This window comes from Malaya genurostris, chromosome 1 (assembly GCF_030247185.1).
Source record: "Malaya genurostris strain Urasoe2022 chromosome 1, Malgen_1.1, whole genome shotgun sequence".
NCBI lineage: Eukaryota > Metazoa > Arthropoda > Insecta > Diptera > Culicidae > Malaya > Malaya genurostris.
Window position 1 is genome coordinate 94,829,201 of NC_080570.1, and position 20,141 is coordinate 94,849,341.

General features: G+C 37.2%; 2 protein-coding genes across 2 annotated transcripts in view; one reads left to right on the forward strand and one right to left on the reverse strand.

Moving 5' to 3' along the window:
- Positions 1 to 20,141, reverse strand: part of LOC131425122 (serine/threonine-protein kinase Smg1) — a 54,371-nt gene that overhangs the window by 7,746 nt on the left and 26,484 nt on the right. The gene's annotated exons all lie outside the window — the stretch shown is intronic.
- On the forward strand, positions 8,164 to 15,397 carry LOC131425123 (histamine H2 receptor). Its single transcript, XM_058586730.1, has 3 exons — positions 8,164 to 9,495; positions 14,022 to 14,313; positions 14,385 to 15,397. Exons 1-3 carry the CDS (start codon positions 9,068 to 9,070, stop codon positions 15,129 to 15,131), a joined length of 1,467 nt encoding a protein of 488 aa, XP_058442713.1. The 5' UTR covers positions 8,164 to 9,067; the 3' UTR covers positions 15,132 to 15,397.

Below are 20,141 nucleotides of genomic sequence, written 5' to 3' on the forward strand. Positions count from 1 at the left end.
TTTACTAGCAGCGAAATTCCACGTATGACACAATTTATGAAAACGTAATCCGTGATATAACTGAATTTATCGATAATTAGCTGGGTTCAATAGGGGGGTTGAGATCACATTTGCCTGCCCATCATCATAATGCATGAAACGCATAATCTATTGTAAAAGTATAGTAAGTCATTTCTAACATTTGAAATTGACTTGCTAGGCGGAGATGGCAGTTCAATTTGGATTGCTTTAGGCACTAATGAACCGAAGGTGAAATGTGTTGAGAAATTGGTCAAATGAAATCAAAATCAAAACAATCGTTTTTACGTTTATCGAAACTCATTAAATCTTCAAAATGATAGTACTAGACCAAATAGGTCGGTACTAGACAGAATAGGTCAAAGAAAAACTAAAAAAACCTTTAATCCACCTAGTGGTGTAATGATGCCTTTCTCATATCAATTATACTATCATTTATAATACTGTGGTATTCTTCAAAATAATTTTCTTCGATTCTTAAAAGAATAACCGAAATCGGTTTGTTTGACCGTCTACTGATGAAAACTATCAATTGGAAAAGATTTGAGGTCGATTTAGATTTTTTTTAAGGTTTTTCCCCATTTTCAGTGATGGTATACAATTTTAAACCCCTTTACCCTATATTTCCGGATCCGAAAGTCGGATCCGCATGAAATTCAGGAATTACGTATGGGACCACAGGGCCTTTTATTTGAACCTAAGTTTGTGAAAATCGGTCGCGCCATCTATGAGAAAAGTTAGAACACATTTTTTTGCACATTTTACTCCATAACTCCCGAACCGGAAGTCGGATCCAAATAATATTCAGGAATTTTTTATGGGACCTCAAGACCTTCCATTTGAATCTAAGTTTGTGAAAATCGGTTAAGCCATCTCTGAGAAAAGCTGGTGCACTTATTTTCACAATTTTTGCACATTTTACCCCATAATTCCGGAATCGAAAGTCGGATCCAAATAACATTCAGGAATTTTGTATGGGACCACAAGACCTTTCATTTGAATCTAAGTTTGTGAAAATCGGTTCAGCCATCTCCGAGGAAAGTTAGTGCAAAAAAACGTTACATACACACATACGCACATACACACACACATACACACACAGCGGTCATAGAACAACTCGACGAGATGCGGTTAGAGGGTGGCGGAAAGTCGGAGAAGTGTTTTCAAACAGAACCCTTCACCTTCGATACCGATAAAAAACAGGAGACGGTCGACTATGCGCTCTGGCTCACGTTTGAGCGGAATGAACAGCGCCGGAAACGCGCCAGGGATTCTCCAGGAAGTAAACGCCTGACTCCCAAGGCCAAAAGGAGCAAAGACTATGGCGGAAATGATGGGGCGAAGAAACGTGACGAGGGGCTCAACCCAAACCTCGACACTCGACCCCCGGATCCGAGCCATGTAAGCGAACCCGGTGAGAATCCATGGGTGAAGATCGCCAAGAAGAAAAGGGTCTCAAAAGATGCTGGGCCCATTCCCGGGAGGAGGACTAGGGACAAAGGCGCGGCTTTGTTGGCCGACAAAGAAAAGTATGCTGATGTGCTCAAGGCCATGCGGAGTGAGGCAAAGCTAGCCGAGCTTGGCAAAGAGGTTCGCAGCATCCGTCGCACGAAAACGGGAGAGATGCTGCTCGAGCTAAAAAGGGGAGCACAGGTGGGCGGAGCTTGTTGCGTTGGCCCAACAAGTCTTGGGCGACACGGCCGAAGTTAGAGCCCTGCGTAGCGAGGTTGCACTCCACTGCAAACGGTTGGATGAAATCGCCACCGCAGAAGAACTGGCCATGTCCATCAAGGAGCAAGGAGGTGTGAATGTCTCACGGGAATCCATTCGTATGAGGAAAGGACCACAGGGCACCCAGATAGCTACATTCAAGCTATCGGCCACGGATGCTAACAAGGTCCTCAAAGTGGGCAGGCTAAAGGTCGGATGGTCGGTATGCCCATTGACCGCTTACAAATCGCCGGCGGTTGACATGTGCTTCAGGTGTTTCGAACCTGGACACAAGTCGTGGGACTGCAAAGGCTTAGACCGAAGCAACCTCTGCAAGCGTTGCGGCGGCGAGGGGCACAAGGCTTATGCATGTGAAAGAACACCACGTTGCATGCTATGCGCGAGCAAGAAGAGGGCGGACCTACTTGTCCAACAAGTCATGGGCGAACCTACTTGTCCAACAAGTGGAGGGAGTAAACAACATGCAAGTAGTACAGCTGAATCTAAATCACTGTGCAGCTGGCCAGCAATTGCTGTACCAGTCAGTGGCGGAATGGGGCATTGATGTCGCGATTCTCTCGGATCTCTATCACACACCGGTAGATAACGGGAACTGGGTGTCGGACGAATCCAAGACTGTGGCGATCTTGACGACTGGTCGATACCCAGTGCAAGAGGTGATGAAAACGCAAGCGTAGGGAGTAGCCATAGCGAAGGTAAACGGAGTGTATTACGACCGCAGATGAGTAACTCAACCACGGTATGAAAGCTCTTTTGAAGTAGTTTAATATGTAAGTAGTCTCATCTGCACCTTCCTGCGCCTTTTGATAATAGACAAGTTAGAATTTTATTTAAAAAAAACATGAAAACCTGCTCTATTTCATTAAACTGAAATGATAGCACAGTATGTTTGAGAAAGTTTTGTAATTTTTAAAGATGAAAAACTTTGTATAACATGAAAAACACATTTAAATTGAAAATATATATGTTTTCTTACAAAAACTGTTTTCTGGACACCCTTTTCAGAAAATACATTATACCATAAAATACACTCAAGTTACGGGAATAGTACCTCCAGCAAACTTGTTTGAAATAACATTCTGCACAACTTTGTCGAAGTAACTTAGCCCCTATGTTGGCCCTGAGCTAAAATAAAATTTTTATCTCACTTTTAGAGGGATTGATCACATAAATAAAATTTACCAAAAGATGGCGTCTATCATTCTGAGCAACTTTGCTGAAGATACTGTACCTCAAAAACCACGATCCTATGAGTTATCAATTGAGAGCGTGAAATTGCACTTTTGAACCACTGTGCAATGGATGAGGACGTCAATTGTATGAATAGTGAATAGTGGATCAAGCCCATATAGAACTTTAAAGAATGTAAAATAAAATAGAGGTTTTGATTTCCAAATACAGGAGGTATGTCTTTGCTCACAAAATAAAATAGAATAAGTTTTCTAGTAGAAATGCACATCTTATAAATATAGAAAATCGATGAAAATGTTTAAGACGGATAGCCTTTGGAATCAGTTTTTAAAATCGTTAATAAACAAAACATCAGCGTTGAGGTTGACTTCTACGCCCCTCTTTTTCCGAAAACCAAAGTGGTTTTTATATCAACTGTAACATTGTTGATTCGACAGATAATGTGAGATATATATATTTTAGATAGCAATATAAATTGCTGAGTTATAATCCATTTTTCTCCATGTACGATTTAGTTAAAAATAACTGAGAAACAAATGCCGAAGACACATTTGTTGCTTTCCCACACTGATAAGCTAGTTGATGCATGTTTTTCTTATATCAGCCTGGAAACTAACGCCACATAGATAACTCCACACGTAAGTGAAAATATATTATCTCAGTTGATACAGCTAATTGTAACTTTGCTTTACTGATTATATACTTGTATATTTGCTGATGAATCACACAGGTACGTGATTGCAATGTAAGGGAAAAATTTTGGTGTAAAATGAAGCATTTTGAGCGCTCCATTGATTTATCAAGTGATTTAGTGTTTGCACTAGATGTTAAGCGCATTGATATGTCAAAAATTGTATACTTCATCAAATTCAATAAAAACATAATTAATCATATTTTCATTGATCACTTTATCCTGTAGAAAAGTTCAATCCGAAACGACAAACTATCGCTGTCTCACAATATGCTACCAAACACAACTTTTTCGGTTAAATAAAATTTGTGTTTGGTAGCATATTGTGGGACAGCGATAGTCAGTTGATACCGATCATGACGGGAACGGAGTATAGGTAGTCAACTTTCTGAAAGTTGTTCTAGATTATTACTGCATAAGATCTACACGCAGAAAAAAAGATTTTTTTTGTAGTGACAACAACAATTCTGGTTTGATTCAACCAATGTTTTTTTGAAACTAATTTGGAATAAACATTTGAATCTGCGATATTTCAGATTTAAAATACTATTTTTTTATTTGATGGCTAACTAATCGTTTTATTGATTTAAACAACAGGGATTTTTTTGCGTGTAGTTCCAAGTGTGTCCGGAATAATACAACAGAGAGGTACAGAAGTGTTCGACATTAATTCGAACAGAAAGCTAAGAAATCAACCGACTTCGGTGCCAATTCATAGTGCACAGGGCATCTACTCTATATAAATACTTGAATCATTGGTTCTGGATTACCTCAGGAACTCCTGAACTACTGAAAAATGGTTTTGGATTTCACATACAAGAGCAAATTGTTAGTGGACACAAAAAAATCAAAAAAATGAAACAAAGTTGCAAAATGTATGTACGATCATCAATCAAGAATGGTTGCATGGATTTACAGAATTCTTTTTTATGTTATCAGTCTCGACTTTCCCTATAATATAGCATATAAATAATATGGAAAATGCATCTTCAATGATTGTTTGAAGGATAGCGAGTTATTCAATGCTTCCTACCTATCCTAAAAAGATAGTAATGTGATTCTTCAATAATTTAAGATTTCTAAAAACTGGAAACAGAATCTCTAACTTCTAGACTTGATGCATGCGATGTGATTTTCACTGCCGAAATACGTTGAAATATCATTTATGTCGTTTTCGCTTGAGAAAACTAAAAATGACCCTGGGTAGTTTCATCAAACAAACACTTTTCACGAAACTGTTTTGATTTTGCACTTATCGACGAGGGTTTGAGCAAACCTGATATAAAAACTAGATTCGAAACTGACTCGATTTTCAGTTCAACAACGTTGAAACTAGGTTCGAAACTGGCTTCAAACAAACGGTTTGACAGCAGTTAGAGTGGAAACTGGGTTAGGTTTGGCATCAAACGAAAACGACATTAGAGACAACATCACTAAGGTGTGTAAAAGGCAAAACCCTAATGATCACGTAACTATTATGTAATAGAAACTCACGTTGAATAGACTGACAGTCATACCAACCTAGAAAACGTTATTTCGACGAATAAGGTTTCAAAAGTTTTACTACTTTTTGTCCACAGCGAAAGTGATTGACCTCAAAACAACGGTATTGGATATACATATTTTAGGAAAATGTAGAATAAATTCGACATATAGCAGAAAACAAAAATATCATTTCACCTAAATTTTCCGCATACCGTTCGATGATTTGGACAATTCCATCGGTTATGTCAACTATTTTTATGGTTAAATGTGAGTGATAAGAAATGAGAGTGCTTGCGCTTCATTAGATTAACTCAAACAAAGTACTGAGTTCAATTAATAAATGCAATAAATTTGGAGTGAAATGTGGACAACTTAGATCCTGAGTTCTGCAGTCTGAATATGGTTTAAATTCACGATTGCCAGAAATAATTTAAATCCAGATATGGATTTCGGGAGGGACGAAATTCTGTTCTCCGGGACAGCTAGTTTAGTTATAATTTCGGTGTTAAACAGTCGTTCTCATCGCACGCAAATGGTTCTTGAAGTCAGGATTTGTTTCTAAAAAAATTTCGGTACTCATCAGACAATTATTAGAGCAAAGTCTTGGCATTATATTCCTTTTGTGGAATTTGACCTTCTGTTTCAACATACTTCGCTGTCGATTCATAGCGTACAGAACCATTGCATGGTTGGTGCTACTATCTTAATGACACTATGAATACTTCTTAGTCCGGGATGGAACATACGACAACGGGCTTGTGAGACCAGCACCCTATGCATTAAATCGTTAACCAGGGAGTTTATTTTTAAGACATCTCTTATTGAGTCTTCATACCCAAGTAGCACGTTAAGTTGCTGTCCTGTATTTTTCTACAGATTGTGCAATTTATCAAATTAGTTCATATTACTATGGTAGTAACTGTTGTGTTATGAAAAAAGCGCAATTTTTCTGTGTTGAGCAACATATCTTTAAGTTCATCCGTTGTCACGAACATTTATTCACAATTATTGTGCAACTGATACAAAATCTCATGCATCGATCGTATTAAAAATGCAGCAATGAAATCAGCGAAAAAACAACACTCATGGGAACTACTATGTAATGTAAACAAGGATTGAATTGATGTTTACAAAAACATAGCAAACAATTTTTTCTGCACCGATACCACTGGTGTAGCACTCATCAAAAGTTTGGTGTAGCTCTGTGCAATGGAATCGTTAATTGTAGTCAATGGTTACTGTTTATGTTTTCGTCATTTTTGTGCGTTTATTCATACCTCAGTGTAGCACTGCACCGGTGTAGTGCAAATTAAAAACGAAAACGCCAATAGGCGACGTAATTTTTTGCGAGTATGGCTTCCCCAGTGGAGCCGCATCGAAAATCGTACACACTAGTAGGCGAGGAAAATTTCAAAATCGTGCGCGCGAAAATAGCAGTACTACGCACCCATACATTTCACGTGAGATGTTGAATGTGATACCATTCGATCATAAATCAAATAAACATAGATTTCCCATTGTACGGAGACACTAACAGCGCTTCAAGTGAGAAACGGGTGTACTTTTTTTCCATTAGCTACTGTGGTTGTGTTAAATGCGCAGACAACTTTATGCATGTATTTTAGGAGCATTTACGCAGCCATTCTCCACCAGACGACGCTTTTGGTGTTACGGGTTGCTCAACTACATTACTATTACTTACTATTACACTTTATTTTATTTATGATGCGATGGAGTTGCTGAACTGGGGATTGATTCCGCTCTAAGCTGACAGGGTCTGGCATGACGTAAATCTCAGCATACCATGTGCACAGTACATAATTTTATGAATTTATGAAATTCAAAGGGGACGTAAATCCACACGAATGATATAAATATGTGACCATTCAAGCAGATGTGGAAACTTACATATTTGGGCACTAAAAACTTTGTCAAAATTCATTAAATATGCGTTAGATTCACTGTAAAAATGTGTAATTTTTCATGCTCGGATATGTCTATCTCAGAAGACACTTTGTCTGGGTTTGTGTACTTTAGTTTTAACGGTCGAAGAAAGAAAATTAAAAATTAGAAGCAGAAATTACTAAATTGTTAGAAAATGACTTCCACAAATTTTGCAATGATATTTATAGCACAAAGTTATTTGCTATATCTATAATATCTATATCTATATATATTTGCTTAGAATAATATATTTAGATAATAGTAGTAATATAAAATCATTGTTTTCTTGAGAGACCAAGATTTTTTTTTGTAATGTACAGAAGATATTGAAAACAAAACGAATCCTCGAGCTGGATTCGAATATGCGTTCTCCAAATTTGTCAGAGACGTTACGACTCCACCACTATGATGACTCAAATGTTTTATATTCGTCAACCCCTCCAGAAGTGTGGTATTCTGCTAGTTTTAACGATCTCTCATTTTTCCAACAAATCATTACACTCATTCGTTCTCCTTATAGTTTCCATACTGAGCAAATAGAGTTTTTAACAACGATATTGTTCATGCATGTCTTGTTCTGAGCAGAGTTTACCTCCCAACCAATAATCTGAACGAGTATTGGTACGCAGCCTTCCTTCAAAGGGCTGCGATCGAAAGTGAATTTCAAGCGTTTGTGCACGATTGTGCCTTCTTACGACTCCAGTAAGCAAATGTGTAGAAAGAACTAAACAATTATGCACTTGAAAATATTTTTTTTAATTAGAAGAATTCAAATCTGAAATGAGATCTAGATAGTATAACAGTTATTCAAATATCCTTGAACTTCAAAGTGTAAACATGAAGTAGAATGTCATTTAAAATTATGAAGTGAGTTTTGAGAACGTAAAAAAAAACATTCAAATTTTCAAGTATCACTGTAAACCAACCAATGTGATATTGTTTATTGATATAACTATAAGTAGGTCAAATCTAACATCTAAAGCACCATATCATTTCGATTCGTTTCGTGTGCCTGTCCTTTACGAAATAAACAAATAACACTCTAAAGAGGACCAACATGGAGCACATAATCTGTCACAGTTCGCGCCGTCAAAATCCCCTAAAACCCGTTCATCGTTTGCTAAAATGCTCACTGAATGGAGAATAATGCCAAAACGATGTATGTACTTAGAGAAGAGCAGTTTGGTTACCACCTGTGGTACACCTAGAGTGATTCGATAAACTAGCTTGTCTCACACTATCGATGGCATATTTGGTAGTCATTGTTCAACCTTCGTACCGTTTGTATGCGCTACTCTTCGTTGGCGTCCTCGAACATAGCCGGTGTAAAGCATTCCACTTTGTATGAATTCAACTTCAATACTCAGTGGAGTATTTCGAAAACACAATAATAAAATTTCGATAAGTTTATGGACACTAAACACATGCAAATACAGTTTCCTGGATCGGCTCACTCCTGGCGATGAGTAAGAGAATCAGAGAGTGCGATGGAATATGCGTATAATAACTGCAATGAGTTTTACTCATCTGAAGAATGATGATAATAAGTTGTGTTAGATTAAGTGTCAACAAATCAAGTTCAAATACATCGCGATTGTCGCATTGATACGCTCCATAGGATCCTGTCCGTTGATGTTGGTTCGAGTAGTGAGTTACAGTGTTACAGATAAGCAAACGGAGTACCACATAAATGATATGTTCAAATGGTAGAATGAAAAAGTTACCAGAAAGTAGTACATGTGATCGAAGATGAATAATTATTTGTAATGAATTAATGTGTGATTAGGACTTTAATATTATAAAAAAACATCTACAATACGATTCTCTGTACAATTGGTTGTTCTGCTTCGATTTTGATGCAATCGAGTTCTACAACACAAAAAATCAGTTCCAATCAGATACAAAGCTGTTTGTGCAAGATTCCCGATAAACTCAAAATACGGTGAAAAATGTCAGTGCATTTAAAAAAGAAAAGAACAGAAGCTGAAAAAGATACAAACTTCAAATATGTTGAACATTGATACCGAAAAAATGGAATCACAGCTAAATGAAACCACTACGGTGAGGGCGTTTGCTGATCGCGTTACAGTCATTAACGATGATCTTTTCATATGGGCTATCATTGATGGTATACTGATGGTTTGCATCCTGAGCGGAAATATTCTAACGATTCTGGCCGTTCGTTTCCATCGCCGGTTGCGGCAACTACTCTCGAACCTGTTCGTTCTGTCACTGGCACTTTCGGACATATTTGTAGGTCTCACGTTGCCTTACCATCTAGCTTTTTATATGGGAAATGAACTCGGTCATCACAAGCATTTCTGTCTACTTCGTTTCTTCGTTCTGATTATTGCATGTGGAGTATCTATTTGGAATTTGATTGCAATTGCTGTGGACAGATACATTGCTATTTGCTATCCGTTACACTATACTCGGTAAGTATTTTACACGTCGTTGACATTTGCAGAAACTACATTAACCACATGTAACTTCGTTACTTCATACTTTCTGTGTTGGATTACAGATGCTAAATCAATCGTATTGTTAGGCTATTGAAATAATTTGTTGGTTCCAAAATTGAACATCTTTAGTTTAGTTGGTCTTTACCTATACTACACATAACTTAGAGCCAAACATTTGTTCTCAGTTACAACAACACAATATCGGTCAATAAATCTCCTAACGTTGAACGAATATCAGTGAATGCTGTATCAGAAGGATTTTTATTGTCAATAGGGTCATTAACAAAGGCTACAGAATTTATGAGAATGGTAGGGTAAGTTCCGAAACGGAATGTAGTGCCAGAAGTAGAAACTAAGTCATTAAATAACCAAAAAATTAGCTGATCATGAATCACTAACGTTAGAAAATGATTTGTCATGATGACTCTGCTATTTTAGCACACATTTATTAGCCTGATACATCGTACGAAGCGGATGAAAATTTTTGCTGAAGTACGTTAGAGTACGTGTTTAGGTGTTTTTGTGAGAATTTTACATGGGGTTTCATAATACCATGACACGTCCCCTGCACAGTGGTCCGAAACAGAAAATTAGCGTGACAAAAATATTTTCACTATTAAATATTAGTTTTATGTACTGTACACAAAAAAGTTAGAACAAAATAAGTGATTTTTCAGGAGCCACCCTACTTTTACTCGGGAAAATTGATGTAACACGATCAAATGAAGAGCTGGAGAGGTGCTTTTTTCAACAAAGTTGCTCAAAATAAAATTTCCTACAACTTTATTGTACAACAAAATCATTTTTGAGTTCAATTAAGAAAGTGAGATTGCAGATTTCAGTCTAAATGAGGACCACCCTAGTAATTTTTTTCATCAAAAGGAGCGCCATTTGATAACAAACAACTTTTGTGAAGACACCAATTACAAAAAACTAATATTTAATAGTGAAAATATTTTTGTCACGCTAATTTCCCGTTTCGGACCATAGTGCAGTGGTCCCAATCATACCAAAACACGCATTTTTTTATATGTGCTTGCGAATGATTTTGGAGCTTCTATGTCTTCAGATGAATTTTGGTTTGGAACAGTCCACTTCTTTTAATGTTATCAAAGTTTTAATTATTCTATCTACAAGCGAGTACAAAAAATATGTTTCATACAATACGAGATAGAGAATTCGTGTTTTTAGAAAAGTTGTATATCATGTTTAAACAAGAAAACATACCGAAGACGTGAACACTTCAAAATTCATTGGTGTCGAGTTATTTGTTAGAAACTCCCAAAATCAAGTTTTTCCTCAAAATGTTCTACAATATATTTTAATTATCCAAATACATATTTTTGTCGAAGACTGCATACTTTTAAATTTAGAAACTAAACAGTTTTTGACAAATTAATTACAAAATACTACACATTCAAACGCCAAAATTTGGAAATATGTGTAATCAATTTTTTAAAAATTTGGAAAGTATGATCAAAAATTTACTGGAAAAATATGCGGCCACAACATAAATTTACTAAAATTTATATGAGAGCACACTTTTATAATAGTATTAGGTGTACAACTTTGCTTCCGCCGTTTTTTTCCAAAATTTAAAGCTTTATTGCGAAAAAATGCTTACAGATGTATTATTCAAAGTATTGTCCGTCGCCAGCGACAACTTTGTCCCATCTTTCCGGAAATTTTCGGACCCCGGCTCGAAAAAAGGAGTCCTTTTTTGACGCTATCCATGAAGCAATCCATTTTTTCAACTCTTCGAAGGATTGAAAATGTTGAACTGCCAGGCCGTGTGCCATCGAACAGAATAGGTAGAAGTCAGATGAGGCGACATCTGGGGAATACGGCGGGTGGGGCAAGACTTCCCATTTCAGCGTTTCCAGGTACTTTTTGACCACTTTTGCGACGTGAGGCCGAGCATTGTCGTGTTGGAGGATGACTTTGTCATGTCTCTCTTGATACTGTGGCCGCTTTTCTTTAAGCGCGCGACTAAGGCGCATCAGTTGCGTTCGGTAGCGGTCTCCTGTGATGGTTTCACCCGGTTTTGAGAGCTCGTAGTAAATTGTTATTTATCTTTGAAGGTTTTTTCTCTTCCACCATCATGTTTGTCTTCGACATCGAAATCACCATTTTTAAAACGTTGAAACCACTCCCGACACGTTCTTTTACTCAGAGCAGCATCACCGTAAGTTTCTGAAAGCATTCGATGCGCTTCAGTTGCATTTTTTTTCGAATTGTAACAGAAAAGTAAAACTTCCCGCAAATGGCGAGAGTTGGGCACATAAACAGACATTTTCGAGCGTGAATAATACGAAAACAAGAACAACTGTCACTGAAACAGCGATGACAATTCGTTAGGCACTGTACACACTCACTTTAAAGGCATTATCATCTATGTATTTTAACTAGCCTCAGCCGGTACAGCCACCTATCGGAAGCAAAGTTGTACACCTGATATATCTTAGCATTCCTCAGTATATACCTATGTTGAACCCTATCGTACAGTATTCAAACGAATTTCCAGTTTTACTGTATCAATTAACATTCATTGGTATTTTTCGGCAAGTAACGACTAGAGAAGATAAAGATATGAAAATGAAAGGCGGATACATATTCTAGATAGAATCAGTTATAAACATAGATAGGAAAAGCTAGACTAGGCAGGCTCATATGTGCAAGATCGAAAGGAAAGAATGACATTTATTTTACGTTCTATTCGTGGGAGTCGAGTTTAAAACCAGTGACCACGAAGTCATGGTCAAGAAGCATATGTAGTTCTCACTACATTATGTCACTAACACCGGCTAAACATCATTCCTTCCTTCCGATCTTGCCCATATGAGCTTGCCTAGTCTAGCTTTTCCGATCTAAGTTTATAACTGATTCTATCTATTTCATATCTTTATCTTCTCTAGCCGTTATTTGTCGAAAATACGCAGCAATAAAAATAGTGTAAAATAAAACAGTTTTCGGTTTTAAATTTTTGTTGTTCAATTTTAAAGTTTTCATTTTTGTAAAAAGGTGGTAGAATTACCATTAAATTCATTTGTAATCCTATTTTCAGGTCTTTTTTCGTAATATCAATCGATTTTCATCAACCGAGATCAGCCTGCTTTCGGTATGTGAAAAAAAGTTTAACCAGAAATACGACTTATGAATTAAATTGGGGTAAAACGGGTTAAACAGGCTAGTACTGTCATTCCCATTGTGTTTAATTGGATCACAAATGTTTTGCACGTAATATGAACCAATATTGATAGATCGTATTGGATCTGCTTTTGGATTGTAAATCTGAATTCAACATAAAATTATATTTGTGGGAAAATTGGGGTTAAACGACGCATGCGATCATAAATACTATCTGTTAGTTGTTATTTGAGGTTATATGCGAAACATAGAACTGTATTGTTTAACCAATATTGATCCAAACACCGATCAGCAGAACTTTTTTTCTGTAAATTCATGGAAGGAGATGACTTGGGGTAAAACAGAATATAGTTATTTGTGGTCAATCTTATTAAAAACAATCCATTTATATAACTTATGAGCATGTCAGAAATACCTTCTGATTGGTTGAATTGATTTTTTTTCCTGAGTTTCACAGTTAGTTTTCAAAGTAAAGTCAGAAAAAAGAGGAATTGATGCGAAACGGGTATGATAGTGAATTTTGCGGATCTTCTAACTATCATAAATCGGTTCTAGAGAAAAATGTGCATAAGAAATACTAACTTTGAAAATATTCGCTTATGTTTTTATAAAATTATTGAGCAAAGTCGCGTTTTTTATCGTTTTTGCTCCACTGTGCAATGTGTTGAAACGAAAACGTAGGAACGTTTAATCAGTGATAAATATAGAAAAAGTAAACAAAGAGAAACTTGATTGTACACTCAAAAAATACCGAGAATTGTTCTTTGGTTGGCCATGAAGAATGTTTACACAAAACTCAAATACCCAAACAAAAATTATAAACCAGCGGAACCGCTCAATTGAAATTTAGTTGGGTTTTAACAAAGACATCATATTATCAATTATCTAGCTCTCACATTTTACGAACAAATCGCCCTCAGGTGAGTCCGCATAGAAGCAGGGGAGAGGAATGCCAAATTCGTGCACGCCAAAACAGCAACAGTGCGCACCCATACATCTGGCATGATTCGTTCAATGTGATGCCGTGTGATGGTGTAACTGGACTAAAGACTGATTTTTCTCTAAACTGACAGGGTCTTTTTTAAATCGGTCATGCCGTTCTTAAGTTATCGTGCATACCAGTTTGACAGTTTGTCCCACTTTGAGTAACCATATCACAGGAACAACTCGAAATTTTTACATAAAATTTACACTGCAGTGTAGCAAAATAAAGAATAATTCGGTAAGCGACAGCCCACTACCGAGCAACTCTAATAAAGATTTTCCGGATGCGGTATTAGGTTTTAAATTAGAAAGAATTTTTACATGTGTTCGTTTCATCTATTAATGCATACTTTTTCTTTTGTCCTCAGAATGATGACAAAAAAGGTGGCCCTGGCAATACTAGCATTCGGCTGGTTTCTAGCGGTTTTCGTGGCAAGTATTCCATTGATTTGGAACAAATGGGAAACCGCCATGGAATGCGAGTTCGATGAGCTTCTGTATCCATGGTACGTAGCAGGTGTAATAACACCACTTTTCTCGTTGGTGTGGATTTGTTTGCTTATCGTTTACTGGCGAATATGGCGCGAAGCAGCTAAACACTCAAAACAACTTAGAGCACACAATTCTCAAGAGTCGTCCTCCGATTGGAAGTCGGTGCAGGTAAATTCAATTCAACTGATAATAGCGACATTCTACCAATAAAAAGTAACAAAAAAATAATTGTATTTCAGGTCGTTCTTCTAATAATAGGTTGTTTCACGTTATGTTGGCTTCCATACTTTGTAGTCATATTGACTCAAATATTCAATTTTCTGGATCAGAACTCACCAGTATTGTACAAAGCTGTATTCTCTCTGGCCATGGCCAATTCAATGATGAATCCGTTGATTTACGCATGGAAAAACACAAATTTTCGTCATGCATTTTCGAAACTTTTGACATGCAGAAAACTTGATCAATTAGACGGCCCACACACTGGAGACAGTCCCAGAGGAAAACCATCGAAAAGAAAAAATTCACGACTAAAAACAGATGATTCGCGTTGTCGTGGCACAAATACATCTACATCGAGGATGAGCCAAGCAAGTACAGAGTCATATACACACGGCAACGAACATGACATAACGTACATCTCTACCGTTCATGACGAGTCGAATCAAAACCATACCATTCAGTTGTCACTTGGAAGCACAAATGACAAAACTAATACCTCTGTGGTAGGACCACCCAGCATCACGACGCATATCATCAAAGGAAATGTGATAATCAACAATTATAACCTTTATGAAAGTTTCCTTAAAGTTAAAAATGAAAACCAAACGGATAATTCTGGTTCCAATAATAATTCGTTTAGAGATACGACCACACACAAAAAGACTGATGGAGTCAATCATAACATGAAGTATCAGAACAATAATTATGCTGCGGATTTGGGTAATAATAATCCTTGCTATCAAGATGATATGACAAAATTATAAGTTAGTGGATATTTTTGCGGTAGATACGGTAAATACTTCTGTAAATATGATAATAAATCACCATAGATATAATATGCACCCAACAAAAATTATTTGATTCAGCAGGTAACTATGATTTCACCTAAAACACCCTCTGAGAACTTGAGTGAATCGAAAAAATTATTTTTTCACCGTTTTTGTTAACCAATAATTTTTTCACCGGTTTTGTTGACCACTAAAATCAACGTACTAGGATTACATGATATCACAGGTACTGTCCAAAAACCATGTAGACCGAGTTTTTGAGAAATGTGACTAAGCACCATTAGTTAGATAGTTTTCGAAGCTTTTTTTTAACTTGTGATCTGGTTCACTATACGGACTGCATTTTAAAACTTGCATGCGAAATCAGATCACAGGGTGATGATACTGTAGTCCTATTTAATTAGATTAGATTACAGCTTTTTTCCAGTCGGAAGAACGATTTTTCAAATTTGAAAAGGATGGCACGTTCTGTCTCAAGGGATTTATTCACGCAAGTTTTCGTTTTCAATATTTTTATTCATCAGTCGTTTTTGCCTTTCCCATATAGAAAGGTTATGCAATCACTTGTAACTTTTTGACTTACCCGACAAGCTTCAGCAACACGTGACTCGGACTTGGTCGCAGGGTCGGCGCGCTACTGGGCAAACTAGAGGGATTTCGCGGATTTATTGCTATTAAAACACTCAAGTTTCTTCAACATTCGTTATATTTGTTTTTGGTGTAAATGTACGGTGTTTTTAATTGTGTCTATGGTGGGTTCACTGTTTCACTGGTACATACCAAACGGTTGACTGGACTGGCGAGACTCGCTGTAAATGGCACCGATGAACCTCGGTGAAAGATGGTTGTGGCTGGGCGCAGAATCTCTGATTTGGCGTGGGTGATGAGTTGGCGGGCTCAGAAAGGCGTTCTGAGCGGATCGTTCACAGGCGCTTCCTTCGTTGGCGAGATCGGTTGGCGACGGACGGTACCGTTCTTGCCAGACCGAGAAGGGATACTCTCCTTGGTAATTAGGGCCTTTGCCCGAGAGTTTTCTGTCCTCCTTAGCGGTTATGGTCGCGGTTGACCAGAGGACCAATCGCTGGTCTTTTACGGTTAGACGTAGACGACCGTTAAATCGTCTAGGCCGAAGCGTGTGCGGGTGTCTGCCGGAGTTCACAACTGCCGGTATGCCAATTACTGCTGTTAACGTAGTAACCAAAAGGTCCTGAATGGTTAATTTAGAATTCACTTAACCTTCTATTTCTTTGCACTATTTAAACGACACGTCTTACGCACTCGCTCGCCTGTTTCAAAGTGAACGACTTGATCTGCGGTTGCCTTCTTGGCGGGGATTTCCAATTTCCCGCGATTAATCATCGGAAAATGGCTGCTTATCAGTATAACAGTTTTGACCCAGTGGTGATGTTAAGTGTAATTGAATTGAATGTAGTGTATGTTACTTTAGGCGTTTTTGTGTAAAATTAAAGCGACATGAGTGCATTGGTTTCCACATTTATATAGCACAAATAAAAAAATAAATTTGATTCCTGTAACGTTTGGTTACACACTGTGAAAACCGACTTTTTAACCGAGGCCCGGAGAGCCGAATGTCATATACCATTCGACTCATCTCTACAAACTGAGCAAAAGTCTCTCTCTCTGCATGTGTGTGTGTGTGTGTGTGTGTGTGAGAGTGTGTTTGGGTGTGTGTATGTATGTAACAACCCAAGTAGCGAATGTAGCTTATCGAAATTTAAAAATGTTCTACAATTGTTTTAGAATTATTATTTATGTTATCTATGTTCAGAAAGATTATTAAACATATTAAAATTGATTGTGCAATTTATCATTGTGAAGTTTCACAATACTGCCGAAAAAATCACTGTAGAAATACTTTCAGTACGTCTAAATCAACTATGCAGCAGATCACCAACTTGTCCATATTGCACTAACAGTTGTAGAAGTTCTGCAAAAATTTTCGCATCGTCATGTAAAATGGAAGTAACTACACCAAGTGTGCAACTTATAAAAAATTCCAAATGGCTGTCATAATTGTATTGGACACAAAATATGTCGAAATTATTATTAATCTCTTGTGGAAGAAAAATTAACAAAATGATGCTCTCCTCAAGATAAAAATTGATAAGCCGAATTAGAACCTTATTGTGAAAAAACAGTTTCTGTTAACTCTGCATAGTTTTGGCTGCCTCATAAAATTGTAGGTCACTAGAATTAAATCCATACCATTTTCAGTTAGTACCAACCTTCAAAGGATACGTGTATAAATTTGACAGCTGTCTGATTATTAGTTTGTGAGATATTGCATTTTGAGTGAAGCTACTTTTGTTATTGTGAAAAAAATGGAAAAAAAGGAATTTCGTGTGTTGATGAAACACTACTTTTTGATGAAAAAAAGTGCCGCCGATACCAAAAAATGGCTTGATGAGTGTTATCCAGACTCTGCACCGGGCGAAGCAACAATTCGTAAGTGGTTTGCAAAATTTCGTACTGGTCATATGAGCACCGAAGACGATGAACGCAGTGGACGTCCAAAAGAGGCTGTTACCGATGAAAACGTGAAAAAAATCCACAAAATGATTTTCAATGACCGTAAAGTGAAGTTGATTGAGATAGATGACACCCTAAAGATATCAAAGGAACGTGTTGGACATATTATTCACGAATATTTGGATATGAGAAAGCTTTTTGCAAAATGGGTGCCGCGTGAGCTCACAATCGATCAAAAACAACAACGAATTGATAATTCTGAGCAGTGTTTGGAGCTGTTATATCGAAATAAAACCGATTTTTTTCGTCGATATATAACAATGGACGAAACATGGCTTCATCACTTCACTCCGGAGTCCAATCGACAGTCAGCTGAGTGGACTGCACGCGATGAACCGAATCCAAAGCGTGGAAAGACTCAACAATCGCCCGGTAAGGTTATGGCGTCTGTATTTTGGGTTCCGCATGGTATAATTTTCATCGACTACTTTGAAAAGGGAAAAACCATCAACAGTGACTATTATATAGCGTTATTAGAGCGTTTGAAGGACGAAATTAAAAAAAAACGGCCTCATTTGAAGAAGAAAAAAGTTTTGTTTCATCAAGACAATGCACCGTGTCACAAGTCGATGAAAACCATGCTGAAATTGAACGAATTGGGCTTCGAATTGCTCCCTCATCCACCGTATTCTCCAAATTTGGCCCCCAGTGACTTTTTCCTGTTCTCAGACCTCAAGAGAATGCTCGCTGGTAAAAATTAGAAGCAATAAATTGGTAATCGCTGAAACTGAGGCCTATTTTGAGGCAAAGGACAAATCGTACTACAAAAATGGTATCGAAAAGTTGGAAGATCGCTATAATCGCTGTATCGCCTCTGATGGCAATTATGTTGAATAATAAAAACGAATTTTGGCAAAAAAAAATGTGTGTTTCTATGTGAACTTTTTAGCCGAACTGTTATTATCATAAATGTTGCGGAAATACAACATTACATACGCAATGAAAACAAAACTCAATCAAAACAATTGTGTTGGGTTTTCATCTTGCTGAAAAAATGAGCAGATCTCACATCACTTATGAACGAAAAGTAAAGTTCATCAAAGTTACTCTCATGATACGGTTTGTGCAACTTGTTTGTACAATTCCAACACATGGGCTTGCCAAAATAATACCTACACATCACAAATGTCGGGCCCGTTAAGATGAATCTTTATACTGTATTGTAATTCAACTAGTTTGTTCAAAATAAAAACAAAACGTATAATATTTCTCTCTAAAATATTTACATGTTAAAGTATCCCGTTACAGGGTGGCAAGTGAATTGCCGATTTCAATTTCCCGGTTTTTTCCCGGTTTTCCCGGTTTTTTGAGATAGAAATTCCCGGTTTTTGGAATAGGCTCACATCGCTCCTGTTTAGTTTTTTTTTAATATTTTTAAATTCAAACTTTAAACAGATATCCCATGTCCAATAAGGATCATTGTAATAGGCTCGTTAATTGAGGTTTCTCATACTTTACAGGCATTTCGATGTATAAATAGAAAATATTCAATATAACATGTATATGCACAGTATAAGGTGTAAGTATAAGTCCTTTTTCAAGTCATTCAGGGGTTTTGGTTACACGTAACCGATTTCTTTCGAGTGCACATGACTGTTTTTATTTTATTTGATATACATATGACTGAAAATAAATCAATAAGGAACAACAATCCCAAAAACGGACGCTTGCCTCTCAGAAAAAACAACAACAATCTATGCTTGCAACTTCAAATCATTTTGTACATTTTTTTATTCGCTCCTTCCGGAAGTGAAAGTGGAAATCTCAGTTTGGCGGGAAAATTATAAACGGCATGATGGCCGAGGATAGCTTTTATCGTATCAAAGAACGCTCGCTAGAAACTCTTCACACGATCCAATCAGTGCCATCAAAGAGAGACGCATATCATCGCAGCAACAAAAAACCGGCATGGTTCATTTAACATAGAAAAGACAAAGGGCGAGAGCGAATTTGAAGAATCAAAGGTTAGCTCGCTGCTGTGGGGATTCTCTCTGAAGTAACAAACGGTCGCTTATTCTCGTTTCGCGATCCGATTCTATACGGGCATTGGATAATTGCGATACAATCATTTTACTATTGCCGCTTATTCTAACTATGTGCATATAACCTTTGTATAAGTTTTATTTATGAAAATAGCTGCGAATGCTCCAGACCATGGTTTTGAAAAATTGTATATTGTGACCTAGTATGAGAATCAAGTCGAATTACCTACGATAATTATCAACTTGCGATTCTCTCTTGGTAAATTCCTCACCGCGCCGATCGTTGCCGGACTATACATATTTTGTTAAGGACTGCGAAATACACAGAGTATGAAGTGGAGTGAGTTCTCTCACGGTTCATGCATCGAGAGACAGCGAGTTCTTGTAGCATCTTCTACCTGATTGAAAATGTTGTATGCAATGTAGAGCAATATCGAGCCACTTTCTGCCAAAT